Below are 26,375 nucleotides of genomic sequence, written 5' to 3'. Positions count from 1 at the left end.
CAGATGAGCAGAAAAAATGTTTTGCTTGTCGGAAAAGAAGTGTGCAAGAACAATACTTAATGTATAAAAAATAAAGGCACTCCTTCTGATATGTTGCAAATTGCATAATGAGGTGGTGCAACCAAATGCTTGCAAATTCAGCACATTCTTTAGGCAAAAGAAAATGTATAATTCCGAAAGATTAACACTTCTTATTGCTTAGCAATTATATAGAAACAGTTGAGGTGTGTTCGTGTCGTTGCCGTGCTGTCATGGTATCAATGGCTCATGTGCATGCTTGCATGGCGAGCACTAGAGGTAGTTTGATCTGCTGTGTGCACGACAGCAAGGACGGCGAGATTGCTGGTTCCTTGTTTAATAAGCGCGTTAGATCTTCAGAGACTCGAGCAGTGCACAATGCTTTTGGCCGCAAAAATGACGCAGCGCAGTGGATGTCATTGCCGTTCAATCTGCTCTGCAGCAGAGATGGGGCAGTGTTCTGCATTCTGCTGTCAACGTGATCATTGTCATGTGCACGGACTGGTATGAACGGAACGGGCTTTTCAATCAGTGCTGACAAATGCCAACAGTTTTCAGTCTGTCTCATCTCGAGTATCGTTAAGGTGCGACGCCTGCAGTGCTGATATCAGCTTTCCTAATTACACTGCATGTGATGTGTGAAGCATTGTCAAGGTTTAACATTGAACTAGAGCTCCTTGTACGGCGTTCTAACAATATGCTCACGCTGAGTTTTCCTTACTGCACATGTTGTTAGAACACTGTCCAAAGAGCTGGAGTGCAGTGCTAATTACTTTGCTATCACTGTTAATGCTTGCTCTACGAGTGAAACCGGCAATTTTTGTCATAGACAAGAAATAATTTTAAAAGATGATCTTTCTCTCTCATCTGCCTTGCTCGGCATGGCACTTGGCCTTTTTATGCCGTGTGCTTTAAAGAAGCCCTGCAACACTTGTTTAATGCCACCGTTATTGCTTTAGGCCTTTTTTTAGCATGTAAAAGAGATTATGATAATTAATGCTCGCAAACCCAAGTTATGAGTTGCAGAATTTTCAAAATACAAGCGAAATGAGGATAATCCTTAACTCGAATTTTTGTGGCTCTGGTTGCCACATTGCACTCTTGCATGATGTCGTAGGGGCGGAGCTTAGTATAGCTGCAGAACATCAATGTTGTGTAAAGGAAGTTGGCGCACCATGGTTGCCAAGCCTACTAAGCCTGTTGATGGTGTGCCCATGCCTTCCATGATCCGTGCGGTCTGATCTCGGAGGCTATGGCGTTAATTTTTTGTTTACAAGAGCTGTCGTGAGGCTGCTGTTGGGGTGCCATGTGCCCAGCGTGTTGAAGCTTCGTTCCGATGTTGCAACCTCTCACCCGTGGCTGTGTGATAATCAGGCGATACTTGAAATGGGCGTAGTAAAAATGCCATATCTTTTTTTTTTTTCTCAGTACTTTGCAATATCGTGCAAACGTAAACTGCACATGACATTTTCAACCAGTGATCATAGTGCCACTCATTGACGTCACGTTTGCCGCACAAAGTACACGAAATTTTTGCATTGTGATGCTGCTGTCAGTGTTGCCGCTTGAAGAACCCTAGGCGCCTTTTTGTAGTCACAAATTAAAAATTAAAAAGGAAATAACGAGAAAAAAAATTGTGTACTCCATGTTTGCAGTTTTACCCGGAGTTTTCTCGCACTGTCAAGACTTGGTTCTGATGATACTGCAGACCAACAGAATTTTTTTGTGCCGGAGTTTTTGCAAAGTGTCTTGCTGGTCGGTGGGCAATCGACCAGCAAGAAGGGGTTTTGGTCATTTCAGTGCATTTTTGCAGTTTCAGCACTTCTGTCTGTAGAAGCAGCTCATAAAATTTGTTGGGTTCCTCCAATTACAAATTTTTCAAGCAGGCGATAGTGAGCTAGCCTTAGACATCTGTTGCTGCAGTCTTTAACGTAACAGAGAGCTGCTCCTAGTAATCGAAGGGGGCATTGTCACCTGTCTGTTTTATATATATATCCTGATGCTTGCCTGTCAACTGAAGATGATTCAAACCTTTAAGGACTAGTATTTGAAATGATTTCACCTGTTGGTATGAAGGAGTTAGGTGCAGTTGCGTGACCTAATTGCTGCTCTCTGTTTAATGTGGTTATGGAGAAACACATTGGTATATGTTTTAAAGGGGCACGAAGCAATGTGGTTATGGAGAAACACATTGGTATATGTTTTAAAGGGGCACGAAGCACTTTCTGAACACGGGTAAAAAATAAAAAAATTAAATGAGGTACGTTGTCGACCTGTAGACAGTGTTGCCATGAATACGCAAGCCAAATATGCTGCTGCTTGCAGCAGAGAACCTGCCACCTCGCATAATACCGTGTTTACATGATTGTAAGTCGACTCGAATGTAAGTTGACCCCCCATGTCACATGTGTCAGGAAAAAAAAAAGGGCATACTCATGGGCTCACTCCATAACAAAAATTTATAAGTAACACATAGCCGGCAGTCAAGTAAAATGTAGAGCTATAAAGAAAGAGAAACACATGAGCGGCGTCGGCATTTCCATGAACTACCGATACTCCCCTGAAGCACCGCCATTCCGAGAGTCAGTGCCGCCGCAATCGGAACAGCGACCCTTCCATCAACTATCAACAAAACCATTAGTGCTGTGTGTGCTGTAAAGCTTTTTAAAATGTTAAAAAGCCCTTCAGAACAAACATGCAGAATACCTGAACGCTACGGGTAGAGCTGTAGAGAAAACATAAAATTGTAACTACATTGCAGCGGCCATGATAACTCGTTTGTCTCCTTTTATTGGCGGTGCCATATTTCGGTTTCGACCTCCCACTTCACATTTTCAAATTTAAAAAATTCGGTCGACTTACAATCGTGTAAATACGGTAGATTGCTTGCTCTCTCTCCTACAGCTTTCTAGGCTCCTGCATCTTCCTCTCTACGCCATGTCTGCAATGACATCGATGCCCGTGCGAACAGCTCATAGACGTCAGCCATTGGGCACATGCATGCATGCCCTGCCAGATTTTCTAGCAAAAAAGAGTAGCTTTAGTTGTTAGTGCATCTCACTTGTCATGTCACGACTGCTTTGTTGTTGTCAGGCGCCCTTCTGAAATGCTAGCGTCAAGTGGCTACCAGACGCTCACTGCAAAAATAAAAAGGGAGCGATAAGGAAGGCTGTTACACCGGCGAGTTGGTTGCCAGATTCTTGAGTTATGATACCGGCATAATATTAACAGGACACAAAAAAGTTTATTTTTGGTTCAATGATTTCTGCAGGAACCATAACGTTTTCACAACAAATTTATCTGACATGGAGAAAAGCAAACAGCAAAAGTAATATTAGAAATCTGAGCATCAGCCACCCTTAACGGCACTACTTGTCAATTTGGTGCTACAGATAATCTCGGTTCTCCCTGACATTTTCGCGAATGCCTATGCATTGCATCATGCTGATGTTAGGCCTGTCTGTTGTGGCATCTTTGGAGCGTGCTGCCTAAGACATATAATTGTGCCGGTTGGTACAAAAAATGGTCTACAAATATTTTGTGGCCACACTTCACCCCATTGTGATTGTGAAATGAGAAGTTAGAAGAACCGTACGCTGCCTCCGATGCCCTCAAGAAAGCCTTCGGGGCATTGCCAAAACCTGCACTGAGAAAGTCACTTTTACTTTTTGGCTGTCATTGAGATGCACGAAATACTTTATAAATTTCGCACTTTCATACCAGGAAAGCAGTGTTTGTAAAGTCTGTCTGCACTTTGTGTCCCTTTTAAGTTGCGCTGGTAACATGAATCAAGGAAGGAACAGTAGGCAGTGCATTACGATCTGCACCTCCCCAGCTGATATGAATCGGCGAGTTGAGAGGAAAGGGGGGTAGGCTACGTCTACGTTTCACCATTCGTTATAATTTTGGTCAGATTAGGTCTTAAAAAATTTGCCCCGGAAAATACTCCTTGAAAGGCAACGCACTCATTCCCACGTGTTGCTCACTTTCAAACAAAGGTGTTTCAGGGCCGCTCTAAATGTTTTACAACGAAGCTGTCAAGAGGAGTTCCGCGACGATTTTTGTGAGGCAAAGGCTGACGTGCGACGGCGTATGTCGATAACAAATGTAAATGCAAGGCAACATGTGTCATTTGATTCGAAATGCAATGCTCAATCACTGTAAAATAACTTACTTTATTAAATGAAAAATTGACATCCACCCGTACGTAGCATGAAGCTACAAAAAAAAAAAAAAAAACATTTGGGTTTCCTTTGTAGCTTCGTAATACGCGTGGATGTAAATTGTTCTTTTTATGAACCTTCCTCCGCCTTGCAAAATTCCACAGAACTGATTTGCCTATAAAGTTACTTTGCATATACAGTCAAACCTAGTTAATACCTAGTCGGCCGGGAACGACGTTTAGGTACGCACTAAACTATGTACTAATTAACACCGGCAATGCCAGTTTAGTGGCTAATTACCGGCCGGAGAAGAACTACGTCACAATGCCCTCAAACACACCTTCAGTCGCGCTTTATTTGTGGGTAGGCAGCAAAAAATTGGTGGTCTTCACTTGCCGCCTTGGTGGCCTTGCTGTGGCGACAGCATCTTCGAACTCGATAAACCACGAGCCAGTTTGTCCAAGGCCTCGCTTACTAACTAAATTAACAAGCATGGTGCAACGCGTGCACAGGTAAACATGAACACATCTCGCTTGATGACTGCAAAAACTCTGTCAGAATGCTGGAGTGAGGAGGCGCGGCAGCAGCGAGCGTGCAGTCTCTTGCTTCAATGCGAACTCGACGTTGAAAGCACAGTGCATACGAAGCTACCGGCATTAGTTGCAGTTTGTCTGCAGATCGCTTTGAAGATGAGGCCTGCGTGGGCGCGCACTTTTTCCATTTCGCAGATAGTTTTCAAGATACGGCGCCCATGCAGTTACCGCCGGAGTAAACTCCTCCCTTGCTTGCCTCCCCTGCCGTGTCTCACGAGCCACCATGGTGTAAGAAGCGCGCTTCCGCCTCACCTTTCTCACTCGTGCTCGTGAGATTGAGTTGGCTGACCCTCGCAAGCTTTCACTCGCACATACAGCATACGGCGATGACGTTGCCGTGTTTGTACTTTATACGGAACCTCAAAGTGATGTCCTCGGTGATGGCAGAAATGCGCTTCGCAATAAAATGTGTTTTTGCGTGGCTACTACTTGAATTGGATTCGACGGCGATAGCGAATTTGCATCCCCTACTGGCAGCTTCTTCGCGTTACCGAGAGCCAGTCTCAAAGGCCATGCTTTTGTGCACAACAATCGGCAACAGCTGTTTGAGCAGGAAATATGTCATGGTGGCCATGTTTTAAGTTCACTATCGCTGGCGACTGTCGTCCGGGTGTCGCAACTCGAGAATCGAACGTCTGCGCACGAGATTTTGCCAATTTTGTTACTGTGCGTGTAGAACAAGAAAGAAAAAATAGTGCGCACTAACCATTATGTGGGTAATGAGCGACTACGACTTAAGTGGTCAACCAGTACATGGGGTTCAATGGGGGCTGGGTGGGGGAACCATTGCAACTATGTTTAAACTGCAGTTAACATTAAGTGGGTACATGTTAACGAGGTTTGACTGTATCTCATTCGAATAGATCACTTATATGCAGTTTTCTTTTTTTTTTTTTAATTGGTAATCTGCAGCTGTTCTTTCTTGAATCGTGTTATACAGGATTCATGTTGGAGGTCCGCTAGGAGGTTGTACAGCTGCAGCGGTGAAAGCCGAGGCCATGGTGCTGCAGTTTGGGGGCGATCGCTAAGAACAGCTAGCCCCGACCGCGCTCAAACGCTGCAGCTGCGTTCGAGTGCGGTCGTGAGCCAGCAAACAGACCCCTAGTACTTCCAAAGTGTGAGAACTCACTTATATAGCTTTTACATCTCTGATGTATCAGTCGTGAGATCGGCGTGCATCTGCGAATAAATTTTTTTAAATGTCATCATACACTGAATGATGGCACAGCACAGTGCCATCATCAGTGACGACTTCTGCTGCGACTAAGTGTGTGTGTGGATGAAACATTGCAAACTTAAATGGCACATGTTTCTGTGAGAATAACTATTTTTCGTTGTAGTAAGTGTCCTTGCCGTCTCTCTCTTCTCTTGCAGACCCAACGTCTCTGTGGGTAAACCAGGTCCTGCCTCCAAAGTCAGTAAGCTCTTGGTCTCACTTTCTCTTCTACTTACCTCCTCTCCCCCCACAACCAAGTTTACCAAAACAACAGGATTCATTCCTTTGGGATACAAAAAAAAAAAAAAAGAAACCCTCATATATATTTTTTTCTAGAGTTCTAAAACGAAGAACTTAATTTGTTTGGTTATCGAATTTCCGCATTACAACTCTTGTTCATATCACCATGCCCTCGCTGATATTGATGTGGAACTGCCGTCCAGTGTGAAAATGTTTTCTCAAGCCTTTTTGGGGGAGATAACATTTTTTCTTGGATAGGCACTAAAGGAAGTAACTTTCCTCCTCTAAGTAAGACAAGTGTCTTTATCAAATTTTGGTTATCGTTACTTTCTTAATGTGTGTCATCATGACATAATGACACAAGTCCTTGTCCTTGTGTATATGTGCTTGTTCAATGGTCTGTTTTTGACCACTGGAAAGATGCTGTGGTAAGCAATAAATTTTGGATTTGGCGTGTGCAGAACGTTGTCTTGTTGCTTTTATGACTTCCCTGGATATTGAAAGAAATAAGGCAGCTGCGCTTTTTCTCGAGAAATAGCGCTCGCCTGTTTGTGTGAAGACCTGATTAGTAAATATCGGGTAACTTTATTTGCTGTGAACTCCTTTGTTTGCCATTTGCATTGCAAGACTGTAGGTACAACTTCATGCCCGAATGTGTACAGTTGTGAGCAAAAGTTTGAGAGACCCCAACCGGCACGAAATAAATTTTTTTTGAACACAAGATCTTAGCTGACCTGAGACAGATTTAGTGTATGTGGGATCTGGGTATCATGTAACCACTTTTACAAAACATTAGTCCGTTAGGTGACTTGTAGATGTCATATGAACATGAAAATGGCCTTAAGGGAACATATCTCCTGTAGCTAGCAGTAGAAGCTGATAACCAGTAGTTGCGCCATGACGTTGCCGTAGCTACAAAGTAGTCACAGTGACAAGTCATTGCTATTAGACATAATAACAAATTGTTAAAGTCAAGTCGGGTGCCAGCTGCCACTGTTTTTAAGGGTGAAACCAAGATTGTGCTTCAGGTGGTACTTTTGTACTTCTTTCAAATTTGCGGCTTGTTCTGCGTTTCCACCAGCAGCGTGAGCAAATGCAGTATGTGTTGCTAATGGGCGCTCTTGTCTGACTGAACGTTGGTGGCCCATTCTTTGTTTCTAGACACCAGCAGGTGCCGGTGCAGTGGCTGGTGGAGGAACGGGAGGTCTCACGTTGAGGGAGAAGCTCAAGCGGAAGATGCAGGCTGCCCTCAACAAGCAGTGTAAGTGCTCCGCATTGCTTTTTTCTTCAAAATCAGTCAATCAATCTATAGGTGTCCCAGCTAATGTTAGTGGCCTAAAAAGAAAAAACCTGCTATATCTGACCATGGGGACCGACTGTTTGGTCATCAGTAGTCTTCCATCCCAGGAGTATTTTTTGTGAAGTAGAATCTCGTTAATTCCAACTCCGTAGGGGGACAATAAATTCAGTAGAATAACATAGAGTTAGAGCTAAAAAGACCCCCTTTAAATATACCACCCCATTAGTTGTGCGGTACGGCGTGCAAAACCTACACTGCCACTGGGTTTGTGTTCAAAAATTCCTATTTTTCCTCCATAAGCATGTGATGACATATGCTGGAAGAAGCCTAGGTTCCATATAAAGTACAAGTGCGATAAGATCACAGCTTGGGTGTCCTTTGCTGTGGGTGCAAGGGAAAACATGCGAGGGGGAGTTGAAGGATGGGGGCTTGATGTGCGCCATCCTCTCATGTGCCCAACATTCTTTCCACATCATTTTTTTCGGCACGCGACATTACTGTAGCTAGCGACACATCGAACTTTCATCTTTGGCTCAAGCTTGTCCGAAATGGGTCCATTGGAGGAATGAATTTTGTTCGAAATAACCTTTGGGCGGTTCTTGAAGTTCGAATTCGCCGGAGTTTTTTTTTCTATTCAAATACATAAGACTTTTCCAGGACCAACAGAGCAGTTCAAATTATTGGTCATTTCGAATTAAGAGATTTCATATGAACGGGCTTTCATTGGCTAACTTGGCTAGCTAGAGATTAATTCAGCAAATGAATAAATTGGGTGTGTTTCAGTGGGGAAGTTGTTGTTGTGCCCTGAATAATGGCATTTGGTTGTTTTCAGCGTGTTAGTATGTGGTGTGTAATTATTTTTCCCACGCTTTACTTGTAGCGCCCAAATTACAAAAACTACAGCATGATTATGCACCTGCACACTGCAGCACCCGTGATTGAAGAAAGCATTAACTACGCTCATTGCAACACCTTCCCTAATGTTAGCTGAAACACCCTGCATATGTGCCGCTGTAAGACATTGTTTTATGTGCTACTGCACCTCTTGTCATGTGCCTCTAATTTTTTTTTCCCCACCCCACAGACAAGGCCGACAAGCGGGCTGAACGTGAGAAGCAGGACAAGATTCAGCAGGAACGCTGGGTGAGCATGCTCCCAGACGACTTGTTTCTTTTTTATCACTGTTTCTCCGTTCCTGGTTGAGTACAGCGTGCTATTCAATGTGTAGGCTTAGTTGCACCCCTTAGTTTTGTGCCAAGTAAGTGGACTTTGATACAATAAAGGAGGTTTATCCGACGAAGGGCCGATGACGGGTAGCACGCTTCACCGAGCACAGTCTCGGAACTCGAGCCTCCGCGGCACGCGGTGCTGTTCGCAATCCTGCTGCCTATGTCCTGGCGTTCTTCATTACAATACTATGAAGTCAATGTCAAAACGAAGATAGCTTCATTTTATTCGATATTCATTATATAAATTGGCAAAAAAAGTTGTGTTTGGGTCTGTGTGAAAGAAACGCAAGCCTGATGCCTTTCGCAGACCAGCAAGGGGTTTCCTATAGATTTTCATCAATTTATTGACACCTTGCCATGCCGATACATTGCATGTAAACAACGCTTAATTACAAACATGTTACGTCGTTAATAACATGCGGTTGTGCAGGGGGAGACGGAATTATCGAACGAAGCTGCTGTAAGGCATTCGAAATTTCGGTTGTCATTATTTTTGTCTTCTATGGGGTGATTTGTAGTGCCATTGAAAACCTACTTCCTACTGTTACTATATTTAACTTTTTCTTTTAAATGCAGCAGACCTCATCAAAATTGGTGCAGTGTATGCCGAAAGAAATGATTGCTCTGTTCCCATGTATTTAGATAGGAGTTCCCGAGCTAAAGCTTGCCCTTATGATGCACACAGGGTTCTCCCCACAGTGGGCGGTGGTGCAAATGTCGCCCACCCCTCTGATTTACCACCCACCGCTCCGGTTTGCCGCCTGCTGCTCCGGTTGACCGGTCAATATTTTTGATAGTCAGAGGTTCCTCTATCATGTGGGGAAATGTTAAAAAGATAAGTGATGTAAAAATTGAAAAAAAAAGTCACATTTTTTTTACTACGATTTCGACAAAAATTGTGTAGAAAGTTGGCTGTCAGCAGGTGCCATTGCACCTGCTGGGTATACAACGCTGCCATTTTAGATCCATTTTAAGGAGGAGAGATCTAGGCTTCAGATAACTGCAGTGCCTTTGCACTACAGAAATAAAAGCAAAAGAAGCGAACAAAAAAATGAAGAAAACTAGCATCACGATTCGTTACTGCTGCCACGTGGACACAGGAAGTGCTCGATCCTATTGGCTGATGTAGATTTGAATCACCGGCGTGTGTTTCGCATGCATTTTGACAGCGACGAGCTGTGCATTTCTTTGTCCCGGTGAAGTTTGGTGACTGCCATAGGATGCATGGCTAGCTCGCGTTAGTTTGTTAACACAACCAAAATGCAAAATTGGTGAACTTGCAATTCAAAATGGTAGAATGGCGGTATCGGCAAGACAGAGAGAGAGGCTCAATTGCGTGTGTAACCCCCCTCCCCCGATCGCAAGATGGGGTCCATCCCTAAAAAATTTCTGGAGAGAACCCTGAATACACTTTCACTAGAGATGTATTAGATTACTATATCACTAACAGAATTGAAAATTGGTGAGCCTCTTCCCACAGGTGAAGGTTTGGCAAGCCAGAAATGATGAAAAATAAACATAAGACGGGTGGCGATGCCACCTGGATGTTTCTGCACCGGCTCCCTGTGATGTCACAGGTTTGGCTTTGTCTTAAGGTATGGCTTGTTAGTGGCATAAGAGGTCAGGAAGCAGTATGCAGGCATGTCGTTTGTCGACTTGTTGCTGAAACGGGCAATAGTTTCACGCCTGGCCTCTGTGATTGCTGTGTTGCCCCTCTGTTTACAGTGCAATGCGTTTGTAATCTTTGAGGCCATGACTCTCGGCATAACACGATTGTTGCCACTTACATGAGCGAGACGCAGCTTCCATGAGCTTTGCTACGCACTGTCAAAGGGCATGGTGGCTAGTCGTGATTAGTCACCCACTCCATAAACGCCTGCTCGAAAACGTGAGGGACAGGTAGGCGCAACAAATCCTAGTTGTTCTTTGGGCTGTTGTGCTGAAACTACAGCACATCTTCAAACTACATGCCATAGCCTGCTTGTCTTGTCAATGACAAAATGTGCATGGTGTTTCGGACACCACCTATCAAAGAAGGTTTCTGACCAAGGCAGTCCATAAACCCCTGTAGAAATGCTCAGTGGTTTAGTCATTTCAGAGTAGAATCTCTTTCAAGCTAGGAGTCAGTTCAACCGGTCATACTGAGTCGGATAAATTCAACGATTCAGACACCTGACCTGCTGTGGTAGCTGCTGCTAAGCTTGAGGTCACGGGTTAGCTCCCGGCTGTGGCGGCCGCATTTCGAAGTAGGCGAAATGCAGAAACGCTGATGTATTTAGGTCTACATGCATTTTAAAGAACCCTGTATAGTCAAAATTAATCTTCGATTCCCCACTACGGCGTGTCTCATAAGCATATCGTGCTTTTGGCACATAACAGCTCAGAATTAATTTATTTTGATCAGTTGGTCAGGCACTTAGTAAGTGCCTGACTGACGTACCCGTACGTACACTCGACGATACAGTCAGTTGATGTGATGCTTGCATCCCACCATTTTCTCTGCTCCACCAGGATCGGGCCGAGGAACTGCGGGGAATGGCCCTCCGTCTTCGCCAGAGGTAGGTCCGGCGTCTTTCTCGATCCGCTCCTCCTTCGCCGAAAATCTCCCGTTGGACGGGCCCGATCCAATGATGACAGAGATGGTAATTGCGCCCACTGCTCTGTGCCAAGCACAGAAGCCATGCCCCATCTCTCTCTACGTGCTGCCACCGCTGATGTCATACCGCATCACCTCGGCCCCGCATTTCAGTTTATATGTTCACTGCTGAGTGGGGGTTGCATTACAGGGCCCTAATAGGGCGCAGAAAACTTTGCATCCTGCGAAGCACCAAGCAAATCCTAAAATTTAGGAGAAACGGTTGGCTCATTCATAAACTCGGTTGATTACGGGAGCCTGTTATGAGGTCCGTTATGTACAGGCATGGATCATGGCACAGAAATATAACTTGAAAGAATGTAAGTTCGGGCATGTTGATATTCCGTTATAACCTTTTTAGGGGCACAAGACACACAGAGACAGTATTAAAGACGTAGACAAAGCTTTCACTTCCAACACATTTATTTTCACGAGTGTCACATAGCGGACAGGGTAAAAGCTTGCGCAAGTACACTTGTACAAACTTGATAAATTGTGACATGAACAAGCGAGAAACATGTATGAGGGAAACAGTATTTACGGTAAACAGCCAGCTTAAAAAAAATCAGTTGAGCCACGAGATTGAGAGCAGTCAATGTGTCTTTTGTACTGTCGCTGTGTTTTTGGTGTGCTAAAACGCTGAGACATGGCATTAAGTTTCTCACAAAGAACTAGAGGAACACTGGCACTGCTGTCACTGAGCTGCTGTGGAAATGATGGAGATAGTACATGGATTTGTCTAATCTACGTGCTTGTTGCTTTGAGACATTCTTGGGTGCTTTTTTTTTTTTATGGTGCTTTGTCTTTAGGAATTTGCGAGCAACCGTATTTTCCTAAATACGATTGTTGAAAATTATGAACTTGCAACACCACAAGGCCGTTTGAAGCTGGAAGTACAGTCCTGCGCTGGCTGAACGGCCACTAGCATCATGGACATCAGCATCAGAGTTCCTTCTATTATTTTTGTTGGAAATTGTATGATCCATGGCACTGCTATTGAATATGCTTCGCGTGGTGCCAGTGCGTTGTGTTGCATGTCCCTTTTCATTTGAGTGCCAAGTCCACGGCAGGCTATGTGCATGCTATATGCAGGCTATCTCGTGTGTTTGCTGTGACCACAAATTCATCGGCCTGGCCTTTGCTGCAAATTTAGTTTTTTTTTTTTAGCGCAAGCGTTTTTTTTTTTCTGTGTTTTCAGTGCATCTTTAAAAAGACATCCGTAGTGCTTGGCCATGAGCGGTACTTGCCCGGTCAGACGATGGTAGTAATTGAACAAGCCTAGAAATACTCTATAACGAAACATTTCAGTCAATAAATAGTGCCTGCAACAGCTTTTGAAGTGCTGGAAGCAGTGCCAGCTGTGCAGAAATGTTGTAAGTTGTGGAACACTTGCATGCATCTTCCGAAAAGGGCTGCACTTCTGCACTGGAGAATCGAGGGCTGTGGCACTGTAAGTGGAGTGAAAAAAACCGTGTGTGAATCGAACAGGTTGCTGATTTTCAGTCTTGTAAGGCTCAATCATTCCTAATAATGCATTTCTCTCTCTGTCACATCAAAAAGAAAGCATAGATTTTAACTTATTGTTTGCATGCTAGTAGCTGAGATATTCAGTTTCCATATGGTGGTGTTTTTCATGGCCAGAACTGACCTCCAAACACTTGCTTGGCAGGATACACCTGGTGACGGAAAGTTTTAAGCAATTGAATACCAACTGCAATGTAATTTAGTTAGCCTAGGCATCAGCAGAAGAAGCTCCGTGAAAAACTTTGCATTAAGAATCTGAAGGGATGTGTCTCAGAATGATAGAAAATTATTGGTAAAGGGAGAATTATGAACGGTAACATTTGGCATTGACTAGACTAGCATGAAAGCTACAAAGGAGACTCGTATATAGTCCAACATAGTAATAACTGTCACAACCAACCAAAAAAAAAGATGCCTTTGTTATATCCGGATATGCGTTGTAAGCGTTCATTTGTTACACGCTATTGTCAAAAACATCTTAGATTGACTTTCATGTTCAATACATGGGATATGATGTTCACTGGTGATGTGGATCCATGTTCACTGTATAGAGGTTCAGCTGTACTTAGGAAAGAGAAATACAGTGGGGAAAAAAGCCACTCTGGTCTAGGGAATTGAAAATGGTAGTGCCGGTGGAGCAGAAGAAATTTTGCCTGAGTGGCTGGAAATGGTAACAAATACCATTTGTTGGGAAAATTTGCGGGATGTAATGAGTCAATTCATTACATCTACGTCAATACACATTTGTGTACCTCACACATATCTACTTATCTGATCAACGTATGTCTTGGTTATCAGTAACTTGATTTAGCAGAGGTTTCTGGCCTTCCCTATATTTCACTGACAGTGTTAGTACCCACATGGAGTGGGGTTGCTCCACCTTATACTGATAATTCAGCAGTCATGTTGGTATCCTGAACAGGACTCTAAGGAAAATATTAAGTCGAGTTGAATTGAAAGATTGAGCCTATAATAAATTCGTCATTCGTAGCGAGAAGTTCCTGTAAGTGAGAAAATGTTGAAAATGGAAAATCAGGTGTGGTGCCATCCTTGTAATTTGGACAGTGGTACCTTTCACATGACATCGGCACTGGCCGATTCACAGAAAGCCGCAAAGAGCCAGGTCATGTGGGGGATTATGTCAACTCGTTCTTTTTACTGCGGGAGATTCAAATTCGGGAGCAGCAGCCGGACTTTCGGTGACAATTGTCTACACAACAAAGTTGCATATATTGTCACACAGGAAATGATTATAGACTTCTAGACTGATAGTCTATCGATCTAACTCTGCTTGATTTCCTTCCGTGTCGCTTGAACTTTCCGGGGGTTCTGTTAAGCTTCTTTCTTTTTCTGAAGTAAACTGGAAGTTGCTTCTGTTGGGGGTGCACATGGTGCTACTTTCTCTGTGAGCCTGTGTCCACGGGCTGACCTAGTGTTTACGGTGGTGCCACCTAGGGAACGAGAGAAGAGGCACAAGGAGAGGGACGACTACGACTATGAACCGGATGGAAGTCGAGACGGCCGGGACGGCTATTCCAGTCGCTCTGGCAGCCGCTCGCGAAGCCAAAGTCGAAGTCCTGAACCCCGGCCCCCAGGCGAGTCGTCATACGCGACCCCTCCGGAGCACTCAAGAAATCCGACGTACTACTCACGACGAAGGTGGGTGGAAGTCGGGGGGGCCTGTGGTAACCGTGGCTTTTAATTTGAAGCACTGAATGTGCAGTACGGTGCACCTTTATAAGGAACACCCAGTTAGCATAAGACTACCGATTGCGGCTGCAAGAGGCATGAAGTCATACAGGGTGTATTTTAATGCTTAAGTGACAGCCTAATGTACACTGTCAATTTTCCTCTTGCGGCAGTGTCGAACTGCTTAAGTTGTAGTGGCTTTATTGCAGCCTAGGTGTTTGCTTAAGTGGACCATATTGAATAGTCAGATAATGATGTAGACAAAGTGAGATAGCGATTAAAGTGTGAGCTAAGAGAGTAATAAAGTTTTGGTTGCAATCTAGGAATTAGACATGTAAGCATTGTAAGGTCAGTGGTGATCTGTTTTGTTTTTTAATCCTAAAACAGTAAATTTCATACTGCTTCTAATCTAATCACGGTTCCTATCTATTCAGGAGCCGATCAAGGTCACGGTCTCCACCACAAGATTACTATCGATCACGACCACCGACGACATCATCGTCATCGTGGTCATCATCCAAGGCATTGGTGGACTACTGAAGTGTCTTCTAAAGGCACTCAACTAGGGCTTTGGCTCCTAGCTTTACAGGACCGAGAAAATGTGAACTGAAATGAACTTCGTGAAGTGAACTGACTGAGTGGCGGCCCTGTGTTGCCAGTGGGTGTGGGGCTGGGAAAGGGGTAGGGGAGACGATCGGTGAGCACCGCCACACAAATACTAGTGTTAAGAAATGCCTTGTGATGGGGACGTCATACAAGCTGTGCTGGTGGGTGCTGGAGAATTCTTGGCCCATGAATGCTTCAGATGTTTGTTTTTATTTTTTCCCTCATATTGCCCATGTCCTCTTGCCTGTCTTGCCACTACGCAAAAACTGCGTGTTAATGATCAGCAAGCAATTTGTTGAAAAGAAGCACTTTGGAAAAATGGAACGATGTGACGATAGAGCTGTGGGGACATTGTCACGAATTGGTCTCTCACGTCTTAGCCGCATTGTGCAGCTACGCATAGGTCGACTCAATTCACAGCTCGTTGTCAGCAATTTAGGAAATGTGATGACGGTTGTCACAGCTGGTTTTTCCAGGGTTCAGTACTACGCTTGAAATGCCTCTGGCAGCATTTTTTTCTCTGCTGTCTTTAAAACTGGAGTTAAAGCTTTCCCTTAATTCTTGTACTGATAGACACGTGTGCCAGCTGTTTCCGTGTGCTTGCCTTGATTTACTTAAAAGGCCTCAAAGAAATTTTTGGTCTAGAAGAATATTTGTTGTGCATTTGTGCGAAGAGCAGCTAGAAGGTGCCACCCTGACACACTGTTGTATGTGGTGTGCGTACCGTGCTCTGTAAATCTAAGATTTGAACTCTAGGCTTAATTTTTTCTTTTGTGTGCTGTCAAACAGTTGTGTCAACAAACTTTTGCCCTTGCTTAATAAAGTGAACCCCACAATTTCTTGCCAGATTGAAAGTAATGTAAATTACATCTAACATTACATACCAAATTCAGTGGGCAACTAGACAGTCAGATTTGATATTTTTCTGATTTGGTTATGTATGTTTGGGTTATGTATTCTGCTACAGCCTGGTATGTGCAGACAACAGAAATGTCTTTTTGTACGTGTGACTTTACCTGATGCAGATATTCTGTTCTTGTTCCTTAAAGGGTCCCTGAAACAGCTAGGACAAGTTTTGTAGACGCGTAGGGTACAGCTACAGTAAAACATTCGCACCACAATTTTTGTGAAGCGTCTCGTATTAAGAAAGCTATGGACGATTACAAGTTACCCTCCTCCATAGCCATGCTTTATCTCAACTCGCTCGGCGAGCGTTCAGGGCTAAGCTCCGCCTTCACTGGCTCTGCGTCACGATGAGACGTCGTGTCTACTTCGGTTGTCTTGGAGCCAGCACGCGAAGCCTCTCCAACGTCCGCCAGCCGCCTGGCAGTCAATCCCAAGTGAGAGTTTGGGACCATTGTTGCAAGCATTCTGTCGCAGCGCTGAGTGTGTCCGATATTCCGGTAACCACAGTCGAGTTGAGCATTTTGACGGATGGGTGGACGCGTTAACTAAAGCCCCTCCATACTACTATTGCTGCCATGAAGGAGCTTAAGCACAGACATTCGTGAGCGGCCTGATCTGTCTGCATGGTCCAGCCACCTGGTGGCACACAGCTTAACCAGCCAAACAAAAAGCTAATATTGCTGTAACCAAGTGTAAAACATTTTAAACATCTAGAAAAACGTGTTCTCGATGATGCTCCTGCAAAAAAATTTACACCAGCAGCAAAGTAAAATACACTTGATTATTGCTATAGTAGCAGTGTGTCTGGTTGAGCTCTGTGCCACCAGGTGGCCGCACCGTCCATGCCGTTCACTTTGTGCCTTCGCTCATCCCGTAAAACGCTCGGGCGCTGACAACTTGCGCTTGCGTTTACCCGAATACTGGACGCGCGAAACACTATTGTGGTATATAGTAATCCTTCTGTGTGAAGTGACAGCCTAATTTAAGCCCGGCCCACATGGAGCGAACTTTCACGGCGAACTTCGCGCGGCCCGCACCAGCGCGGCTGATCGGCAGCGTGCCGCCGCCGTGCTGCACCCACATGCGGCGAAAAAGAGGCGGCCGTCGCCGCCACGATTTCAGTGTTGCTAGAACAGCGTGATTTCGTTCCCAGTAAAATGCAGTGAAAAAATAGTTTTGTATCTGCAATTAAACCATTTTTTATGTAATCGCGGTAAATAAAACGACTTATTATCTAGGTTTAATGTCCATTTGACAATTTCTGTCACTTTTTATCAAAACATGGACTGCAGGACGCGGAATAATCGCTGGGGCTGGCCACGCTGTGCAGTGGCAATCGTGTTCAGCCGCCGCGGTACCGTAGCCACAGATGCCGTAGCTACAGTGTACTGTACCGTAGCCGCGATATCCGCGGTTTTATGAGAGGTGCTGCGGTAATTGTGCGTTCTGCAAACATCCGTTCCCAGTTTGCACTCGAAGTAATTGCTCAAGAAGGTCGCGGACACATCCTTTCAGTAGTCGCAGAAAACGCCCAGCTGCGCTGTGAACCGGTCCGGACAACGCCACACGACGATCTTTTTCCGTGAGTTCTTGTACTCTGGGTGGCAGCAATCCCATAATATTGGTCGCGCCTGGACGGCTATGATCAGCCGATCGTTGTACGCGATTCGCGCAGCTTTCATCGCCATGTTCTTTGGCTGGCTAGCCAAGTCAAATGTGGCGGCCGGAAGTCGGACGCGACCGCGCCCTGATTGGTCCACGCCACTCGCCGCTTCCGGCGAGCGGCGGATCGCCGGCGAAAATATTTAGCCCACCTTGATCGTCGGCGAACAGCCGCCGGCCGCCGGGCGAACAGCCGCCGGCCGCCAGGTGGACGCCGCGCGCGGCCGTTCGCCAGATTTTCGCAAGAAAATCGCTCCATGTGGGCCGGGCTTAAAACGCGTAGATGTTGGTGATCGGATACTGACAACCAGCGCTGTAGCCTTTTCACTTGCATGTTTGCCTTGCTGAGTGGCATGATGTCGCACCTTGTCATGTCGCTGATCGCTACATTTGCAGCCCACAACGCAAGGGCCAACCATGGTGCTCATGAAAAGACACATGGAGACCAACACAGACCACGCAGCTCGCGTCAACACGGAGCATGTTTTAACACAAGCAGACGACACTTGCTGTGTGCCAGAAGTGCTTTCAAGAGTGTAGTGATACATTGTCCTTGTGCATTCTCTTTCTGTTACTTTCTTTTCATAGAAACAAGTTAACTAACACTTCAACTATTATGAACATTTGTTCTCCATAATGTTGGAAAAGTTATCGATGACACGCCCTGGGCAGCCACTCGGATAGCTCGTCCTACTGAGGTCATATGGTCAAATCGCGTCACCTGGTTAGGGGCAGCTGAAAACTCAGCCGATTGGCGTGTTGCTTTCGGTAGCGATGTGCCTTTTTAAAGCCGTATAATAAATTACACGCTTTACGCGGAACACTCAGATGCGTTAATTAATGATCAGAAGGACCTACCCGAAGGACTCTGTACATTTGTACAAAATTGTCAAAATCGTTTCAGGTTCCCTTTAATAAAGCCCCCCCCCCCCCCCCCCCTTTGCGCAACCTTTCTTATGATTCTTATTTTAGCGGCGGTTACGTGCTATTAGTTCAGTGATAGCAAAAACGTATGACAACTGGCAAAATTAAGTGGTTAATAAACTGCCAATTGCCTATACTACAGTTAATCATCGATATAAAGCCTATTAAATTTGCACTTCATTATATCGAAATGTTATATTGAATTTGACCTTTTATACTCATAAGTACAGTCGCCGACAGATTTTTCTTGCACGGAAGGAACTGCAAGATGTTGCGAATTATCGGACAATTGAAAAAAAAATTAATTTCAGTTAGAAAAAGATTTATACTGTTCAATTTGAGAGTCGGAAAGCAAATATACGGTACGAAGCGAAGCCTGCGAAGTTCTCGCGTCCACTCCGTCGCTGCGGCTGATAGTGTCGCCCGCTATGGGACGACGCTGTCGTGAAGAGCGCAGGCAAGGGGGAGCGAACGCTTCGTCTGCCTCTGAACCGCTTCTCTGAAACTCGAGATTATGCGGCCTCCAGCACAAAATGCGCGGGAAGACCGCACATGAAGCCACGGCCATCTTGAGTCGCCCAACGTTTGCACACGCCGCAGATTACCACCGAGATGGTGGGGCGCGTCAGCTGCGCATGCGCTCAGCATGCGCAGCCACGGCCCTACTAGAGGACGAGACGCGCACTTACTTGCCCCCACAGCCCCCTTGGGTGCGCACGTGATCATGATCACTTGTGAGGTCACCCTCGCACGCTTTCCATCGCACCCGCATCATACGGTTGATACGGCGCGCGGGGCGCAATAGAATATTGTCGCACCTGAACCTCATACGGAAAATGACTGCGAGAGAGTCTTGCCAGTCTTGCTGCTACGCCAGGCACCGTACTTTGGGGAGGGGGGGAAGGGCAGTTTCGTGTCCTTGCCAGTGATGGCGCTGTGCTTTAGTCGTAAATTGAGTTTCACGCCGACCGCCAAAAGCGCTGATTTCGTTAAAGATATGCCAAGCCTCATTAACATTTGTTGCACAAAATTTATTCAAATGAGGAATAAAAAAAAAACCCAAGAACTGGCGCTTGATAACTGCGAATATGGAGCTCTACAAAGCGGCGATAGCGAGCAGAAACAAGCCAAGTTACAGTAGCCGAGTCCATAGTCGAGCCCGTTCCGGCTGTATTCTCGCCGTGTGCGGCTTCACCACCTTGGATTCACGCCCCCTTTTGTTATCATCGACGTTTGAATCAGAGGTGCGGCAGGCGTCATTTACTCGTGCTCTCGGTGCTTTGTGAGAACGCATTCGAAGCAAAAGATGCGGCCGCGCTGCACAAGTGATTGAATCAACTGAATACCGAGAACATCTCTATAGGTAAGATAAGACGTTGCTCGTTTGAAGCTCGAGTTTCACTTCGTGCCAGCTTCAGCGTAACATTTCCGTTCCTTCAGTAGCTACGCCGCTGCTGCACTTAAATTGAACTGTACTTAGTTCTCTATAGGTAAGATACGTTGCTTATTCGAAGCTCGAGTTTCACTTCGTGCCAGCTTCAGCGTAACATTTCCGTTCCTTCAGTAGCTACGCCGCTGCTGCACTTAAATTGAACTGTACTTAGTTCTCGCATGTAATTTCGATACGCCGTTGGCTCTGATAATGGCGGAAGATTGTTTTTTATTGTGTAAGGAAGAGTAAAATGTTTTCTCAATACGGCGATCGCAAGGCAAGATCGCAAGTGATCGCAACGCAGCGATCGGTATGCACAAAGCACTGATGTCAGAGATAGAACACTCGCATATCCTCGGTGAGTGTTATATCGCAGTGCAGTAATTCCTTTGTGTCTGCTACCACATGCTGGTTGTATATCCGGCGATTGTCGCGTGTCATTAACGACATACGAGATAATGTCTATCTTTTGTAGATTTATATCAGCTTCGAATGTTGCATGAAACAAAACCGCTTATTTTTGTGTTTTGCGTATTCGGGGCTTTGTGAATAAATGTACATTTATAAACAGACGCTGATATCAAATGATAACCGCTCATCGTGTCCGGCCATGCCTGTAATTACACAGTACGTAAACAAATGTTTGAAAACAAAACTTGTGTGACACTTTTGGCGGTTGCATGAGACTGCCTACATAATACATTTCTATACACCACATTTTTATTCAATTCCATTTACTTGCCACACAATTCAAACTTGCTAAGCGCTTCGAATGTAGCAAAAAATGATTGCTTATGAAGGAACAAAATTTAGCTTGCCGACAGGTACCATTACGATAAACTGCTCGACCCAAAAAAAGTTTAAATTGGAATATGTATGTGGACGCTTCGCCACAGAACACTCGTTAGCGCGCCAGGAAACCGAAAGCGGAAGTGAAACCGAAAGGAGACCCTCCACCGGCGGCTTTCGTGAATGTCGCATCATAATCATGACCTCCGAGATTTGCGCGCGCCGGCTGGTTAGCAGAATCAGCCGGTGCGCGCAAATCTCCGAGGTCATGACTGCTGCGCATACGCACACCGTTCACACGAGTGCCTAGATGAGTGCTAGTGGTAGCGTTCCGCGTCCCGTGTAGCTCTATGGGAGTGTCTATGTGTACAAGTGTGTTGCGGTTACGCCGCTCCGCTCCGGCGTCCGCACTGTCGCGAGGTACGTTTGCAAGCAGCCGCATGTAACTAAACCATTTGACCATCGGCGTCCGCGGCAGTTTTCATTTATTCCCTCAGTATTCCTACTCTGCGTCAGTGACATTTCGTTATATTGAAATCGTGTATAAGCACACTTCGTTATATTGAATTTCAATATACGCGATGTTCTTTGGACAAGAAGTTATATAAAAAGTCGAATACTTCGTCATACCGATAATTTCGCTCTATTTGTTATGTTGAAGTTTAACTGTACTGCTGATTTCGTTCTTACAACACACGGCCGCCTTACAGACCGTGTCACTATCGCATTGACGGCAGCTGCCCGGCGCACCCTTTCGCCAGAAGATGCCACCAGGAGAAAGCACGGTGCTGCACGTTTCTGAAAAGGTATATTTCAGCTTTTCGAAAATTACAGCTTTTCGAAAATGGCGCATCGTACACGCAACCTAGACAGTGTATCTCCACCAGCTGCGCCTGCAGCATACTTCATGTTAAAAGGGGCAGTGAGGCTCTGGAAGAGGGGTTCCAGCTGCAGTAATCAAGCACACTCCTTAATTCAATAAAATTTTTATTGCGATAGCAATTATATGGACACCTCAGGCGCATTTCTGCCGTCGTCGTCGCCGTGAGGTTCCGTATAAAGTCCACGGGCGATGAAATCGTCGCCACGCGCCGTATGCTTTATGTACGAGTGAAAGCGTGCGAGGGTGAGCAGGTGATTGCGGCCCAATCTCACGCACGCAAGGGCGGGAAGCAGGGAAGGAAGCGCGCCGCCTTCCAGTCGCACGCAACGCTCCGGAATAGGGTTGGTAATATCGATGAATGATTGATCGATTAAATGTATCCCGCAAAATGATTGATCTTCATCGATGTCCACCTTTCATTTAATCGATTAGGCCTGTTCAATTAGTCGTTTTCGTAAGTTTGACAGGAGTGGCGCGAAAAATTTTGAAGTCGTACTGGAATGACGGTGCACGAGCAGTGGTAGAGCGACTGTCGACTGTTTTGTTGCGATCGCAATTATATGTGCACTCCTTATAATTGTAGTATCGCGAACGTTAGCTACGTTCGCGATACATAAAAAAAAAAAATGGCAGTTCTGTTTTGCTCCTAGCCAATCGTTCACGCGCTCTTCGTCATACAGAATTGCCGTTTTGTGTAGGCTATCTATGCTGCTTTCAGTTTCTGTCGCACAAGGAACACAGTCAACAGCCGCGCGATCAGTTAGAGCTACATTCCGGGTAAAGAAACAACTCGCAGGAACTATACGAAAGAAGAACAAGCTTGCAAGCCCCGAACGCTAGCAGACGTGATGTGGTAAACTTAGTATAATGCATCGGCTAATATAACCGCCCGCTTATTAACATCGCCTTATGTATCAGAGTCGCTGACCGGCTCTTTTCTGTAAGGAAATATTCTCATAACAACAAAGAAAAACCTTAATAAAGCACAGATCTTCTTTATTAAAGTTTTGGCGCCTCCCTTCGGCCGACATCGCTGACAGCGTAATAGCGAATGCCGGTGATGGATCTAAGTACGTTATGGTGTGCGATATTATATCTGGGATGATTCCGGACAGCGTGATTTGCGGTCGCGTAGCTCCTTCGGTGGTTGTCGTCTTCGGTGAATTCATGCTAACGTGATGGACTGAAGCCGCGGTGTTTCAGAAAAAAAAAAAAAGACATCCAGTCCAGACCTGTCCCAGGTCTGGACTGGATGGAAAAACTTTATTTAGGTCCTGCAGGACGTGCTCATCCGATTCTAAAGATGCTAACGCGTTCTTTGACCGTCATTATCGGTGCCATCTCGCACGTCTAACGTGTCCTTACCAATTAGGATGGCTGCGTTCTCGTTAGTAGCACCCTTAAATGCACGACGCCCTGCTTGAAAGCTTGGATTGTGGGGGGACGCAAGGTGTCACCGGCCAGCACGTCGACACCTTATTTACGATTCTAACCCGAGGTCCGCCATCTTGGTTAGGGTCAGGCAAGGTGTGTGGAAAAGCGCACTTGCAAAATTTCGCATATCCCCATTCTTTATTCGTTGTCTAATACGAGCAGTTTGTTTAAAGTAGTGCACGTGCTTTTGTTTTTGTTTTTATTTTATCGCGTTTTATTTTATTGCCTGTCATATTTTTCTTCAGGCTTCCTTGCCACATTCTTCCGTCTAGGCGAGGTGACACACACCGCGATCGCTTGTGGCGCATCGCGCGAACGGCACGGTTTCTGGAAAGACGACGGCAGGCTTTCGGGTTTGCGAGGGTCCATCGCGCTGCTCCGCGCCGCATGACTGATATGTGGTGGAGGCCTATGTCCAGGATGCTACACGGAGAGAAATGAGAGAGGGAAAGAAAATCAGTTAAAGAGATAACGGGTGCTTGAGACGAACAAACGAGAGCAAAAAAAAAAAAAAAAAAAGGCTCAGAAACTATCAACGACGATTTCTAATGCAAGGCGAACAGCCGAACGCAATAGAAAGCTATTGGCTTTAATAGCTGCGTAAGGTAGCGGCGTAGTCATAGGCGTTATTCAGCACATCTGCAGAAGGGGGCTTTAACATATAAGCCTATTCATTATATGTGGAGGAAGGGAAAAACTGAGAAGAGGACCGCGCGCGAGGGAAAAGGTATGGGGGGAAGTCACGGGATATTTTCCGATGTAGCGGCCGTATTGTCGGGGCACAATGCGGTTTTGATATAGTGTTGCGTGCACGTCTGTGTGCTGCTCCGTACCATGAGAAAGGCGTCGTATGTGCAGGTTTGTGTTAGTCTCCGTATTTTGCGCCACCGTGCTAGCTAGACCGTGCTCTCGCGGTTGTCGTTGCGGCAGGGAAACGACCGCGCATAGAACGCAGAACACCATGTACTGCGCCACGGACGAAGGACGATCTGGGAGCACTGTAGCTGTCTTCGGTGAATTCATGCTAACGTGATAGACTGAAACCGCGGTGTTTCAAAATGTACGATGAACGTCTCGCATATCAGTGACAAACTGCAGATGGGCTAGCCATAGGTCGATGTGTCGTGATGTACGTAAAGTGCCAGTCATCACAAAAGCCGGCAAAATTAGCGGGGGCCAGCCTGATATGGAATAATTTGCGGAATTCACTATGAGGTTCTTTTAACGCTAGAGCCCGGACGACATGACTTCGGCAATGGTACCGCGATGGTACACCGCGATTCGATTGGATCCTCTGATTGGGTCGCCACAGCGCGCAGCTCGGCGTGTTGCACGTCGGAGGCGAGAAATGCAAACAAGAGAGGAGAATCCGCTCAGACAAAATGGCGGAATAAAGCCATTTTGCCTTCGTCACCGAATGCCACTAGCTCCACGCTGTGGTGGAACGCTCGGGACGGACAGCCATCTTCTTTTCCCGCCGCCCTCTCCCCCTGTGGTGGTGGCTGCGGTAGAGGGCTTCGGTGGCTAATTAAAGTCCCTCAATACTCAATACACAAATTATAGAGGGACCTTATCGGTGGCGGGAGAGGAGGAAGGCAGTTGCCTTCCACGCAGGAAGGAAAAACTGAGGAGAGGCCCTGACGTCACTCTTTTTGAATCCTCCATGACACCGGAATGCGTATTGCATTCATGCGAACTATATGATTTCGTTCAAGCGCCCTCGGCGAAAGAAACCATCTAGAAACATGGTACGCGCGAGCGGCGCATGGCGGCGCCAGCGGTCGAGCACTGGGCTTGGGCTAGAGTGTAATAGAATATGGTCCATTGTCTAGTACACTCTAGCTTGGGCGCAAATAGAAACACGCCGCCGGAATGGAGGATTCACAACGAGTAACGTCAGGGCTCCTCCTCAGGTTTTCCTTCCTGCGTAGAAGGCATGGAGGTTTTTTCCTTCCTCCATGGTGGAAGGCAACTGCCTTCCTCCTCTCCCGCCACCGAAGCCCTCTACAGCAGCCGCCACAGGGGGAGAGGGCGGCGGTTCCACCACAGCGTGGAGCTAGTGGTATTCGGTGACGAAGGCGGCCTGCAACCCGAGAGGACGCGCACTTTGCATTGGCGCCTTTCTATGGGCCTTGCAACCTGGATTCGCACGACAGGACGGATAGCTGCGTAACTTAAGTTATAACCATGCTAAAAATAGCGACCACGCATGAATGCGCGAGGCCCACCCACGCGAGTTATGCTGCGCGACTCGCAACGCCTTCGCGAGGCGTTCAGTCTCATGTCCTTGACGCGTAGGCCAACGTGCCTCCATCGTTGTCCCTTAGTCGCTGTTCCACCATTGCGATGAACGATTTGCCATTGCTATTGTGTCCACGCCGCTGTTCTAGGCTTGGTTCCCAATTCTTTCATATTACGCCTTACACAATTTTGTAAACACACCGTCATACTGTAGACCACATAATAAGCGTGATGACGATGACCATGGCGTACGTTGATGACACCTACCAGGGTTGACGACGTCGTGAACGACGCAGGCTGCGGACGCACTGCAGTTGATGCCGATCTCAGGAACCGTGTACCACCTCCGGGCCTCTATGTTGTAGCGTTCGACCAGTGGCACAGTCGACAGACCTATCGGGGGATAACGAAGTGGGATGTAAAACCGTGGCGTGAATCTTAGCCAAAAGGCCGAAAAGCGTGGCGTGGCGCAACACGCAGATTGGGAACAATGGAGGAGCCGTGACTTTACCACGACATAGGTTATGGGCTCGAAAGTGTGTTTGCTGTGTCGGCACGTCCGTGAGTGTATCCGTCTCACTACGGTACTTAGCATGACGTGTCTGCCGTCCGTTCTGCGCTCAGACCACTGAGTGAGCACAATGCATTGAGCACTGTACGTGCATAATGCTCTTGCACATTCAGAAAGGCAGAACGCTACGGCCGTGATTTTGGCCCTTAGAGCCACAAAATTCAAGAGCCATCTTTTCTGCATGTCACAAAATTGTCACAAAGATGACCGTAGAGTGCAGCGTGCAACGATGTAACGTGCTGTTTTGTTCCATATGTATAGAGATAATCTTATATAGAGACTTGTATAAAGGATCACGTGGGGACACGTATCCGGTAGGT

At 46.1% G+C, this 26,375-nt stretch overlaps 2 protein-coding genes across 2 annotated transcripts in view; both read left to right on the top strand.

The window, feature by feature from the left end:
- The window catches only part of LOC119458645 (CLK4-associating serine/arginine rich protein), a 41,475-nt gene extending 25,426 nt beyond the window's left edge, over nt 1-16,049 (top strand). Inside the window, exons 14-19 of the mRNA XM_049670933.1 lie at nt 6,149-6,188; nt 7,392-7,491; nt 8,615-8,673; nt 11,271-11,317; nt 14,374-14,577; nt 15,042-16,049. Of these exons, the coding sequence (XP_049526890.1) occupies nt 6,149-6,188; nt 7,392-7,491; nt 8,615-8,673; nt 11,271-11,317; nt 14,374-14,577; nt 15,042-15,147 (556 nt within the window). The 3' untranslated portion in view covers nt 15,148-16,049. The remainder of the gene's footprint in view (nt 1-6,148; nt 6,189-7,391; nt 7,492-8,614; nt 8,674-11,270; nt 11,318-14,373; nt 14,578-15,041) is intronic.
- Nucleotides 1-26,375, top strand: part of LOC119457650 (gem-associated protein 6) — a 166,611-nt gene that overhangs the window by 75,690 nt on the left and 64,546 nt on the right. The gene's annotated exons all lie outside the window — the stretch shown is intronic.

The sequence above is a fragment of the Dermacentor silvarum genome, chromosome 7, assembly GCF_013339745.2.
Source record: "Dermacentor silvarum isolate Dsil-2018 chromosome 7, BIME_Dsil_1.4, whole genome shotgun sequence".
NCBI lineage: Eukaryota > Metazoa > Arthropoda > Arachnida > Ixodida > Ixodidae > Dermacentor > Dermacentor silvarum.
This window is presented reverse-complemented; position numbering and strand designations above follow the sequence as displayed.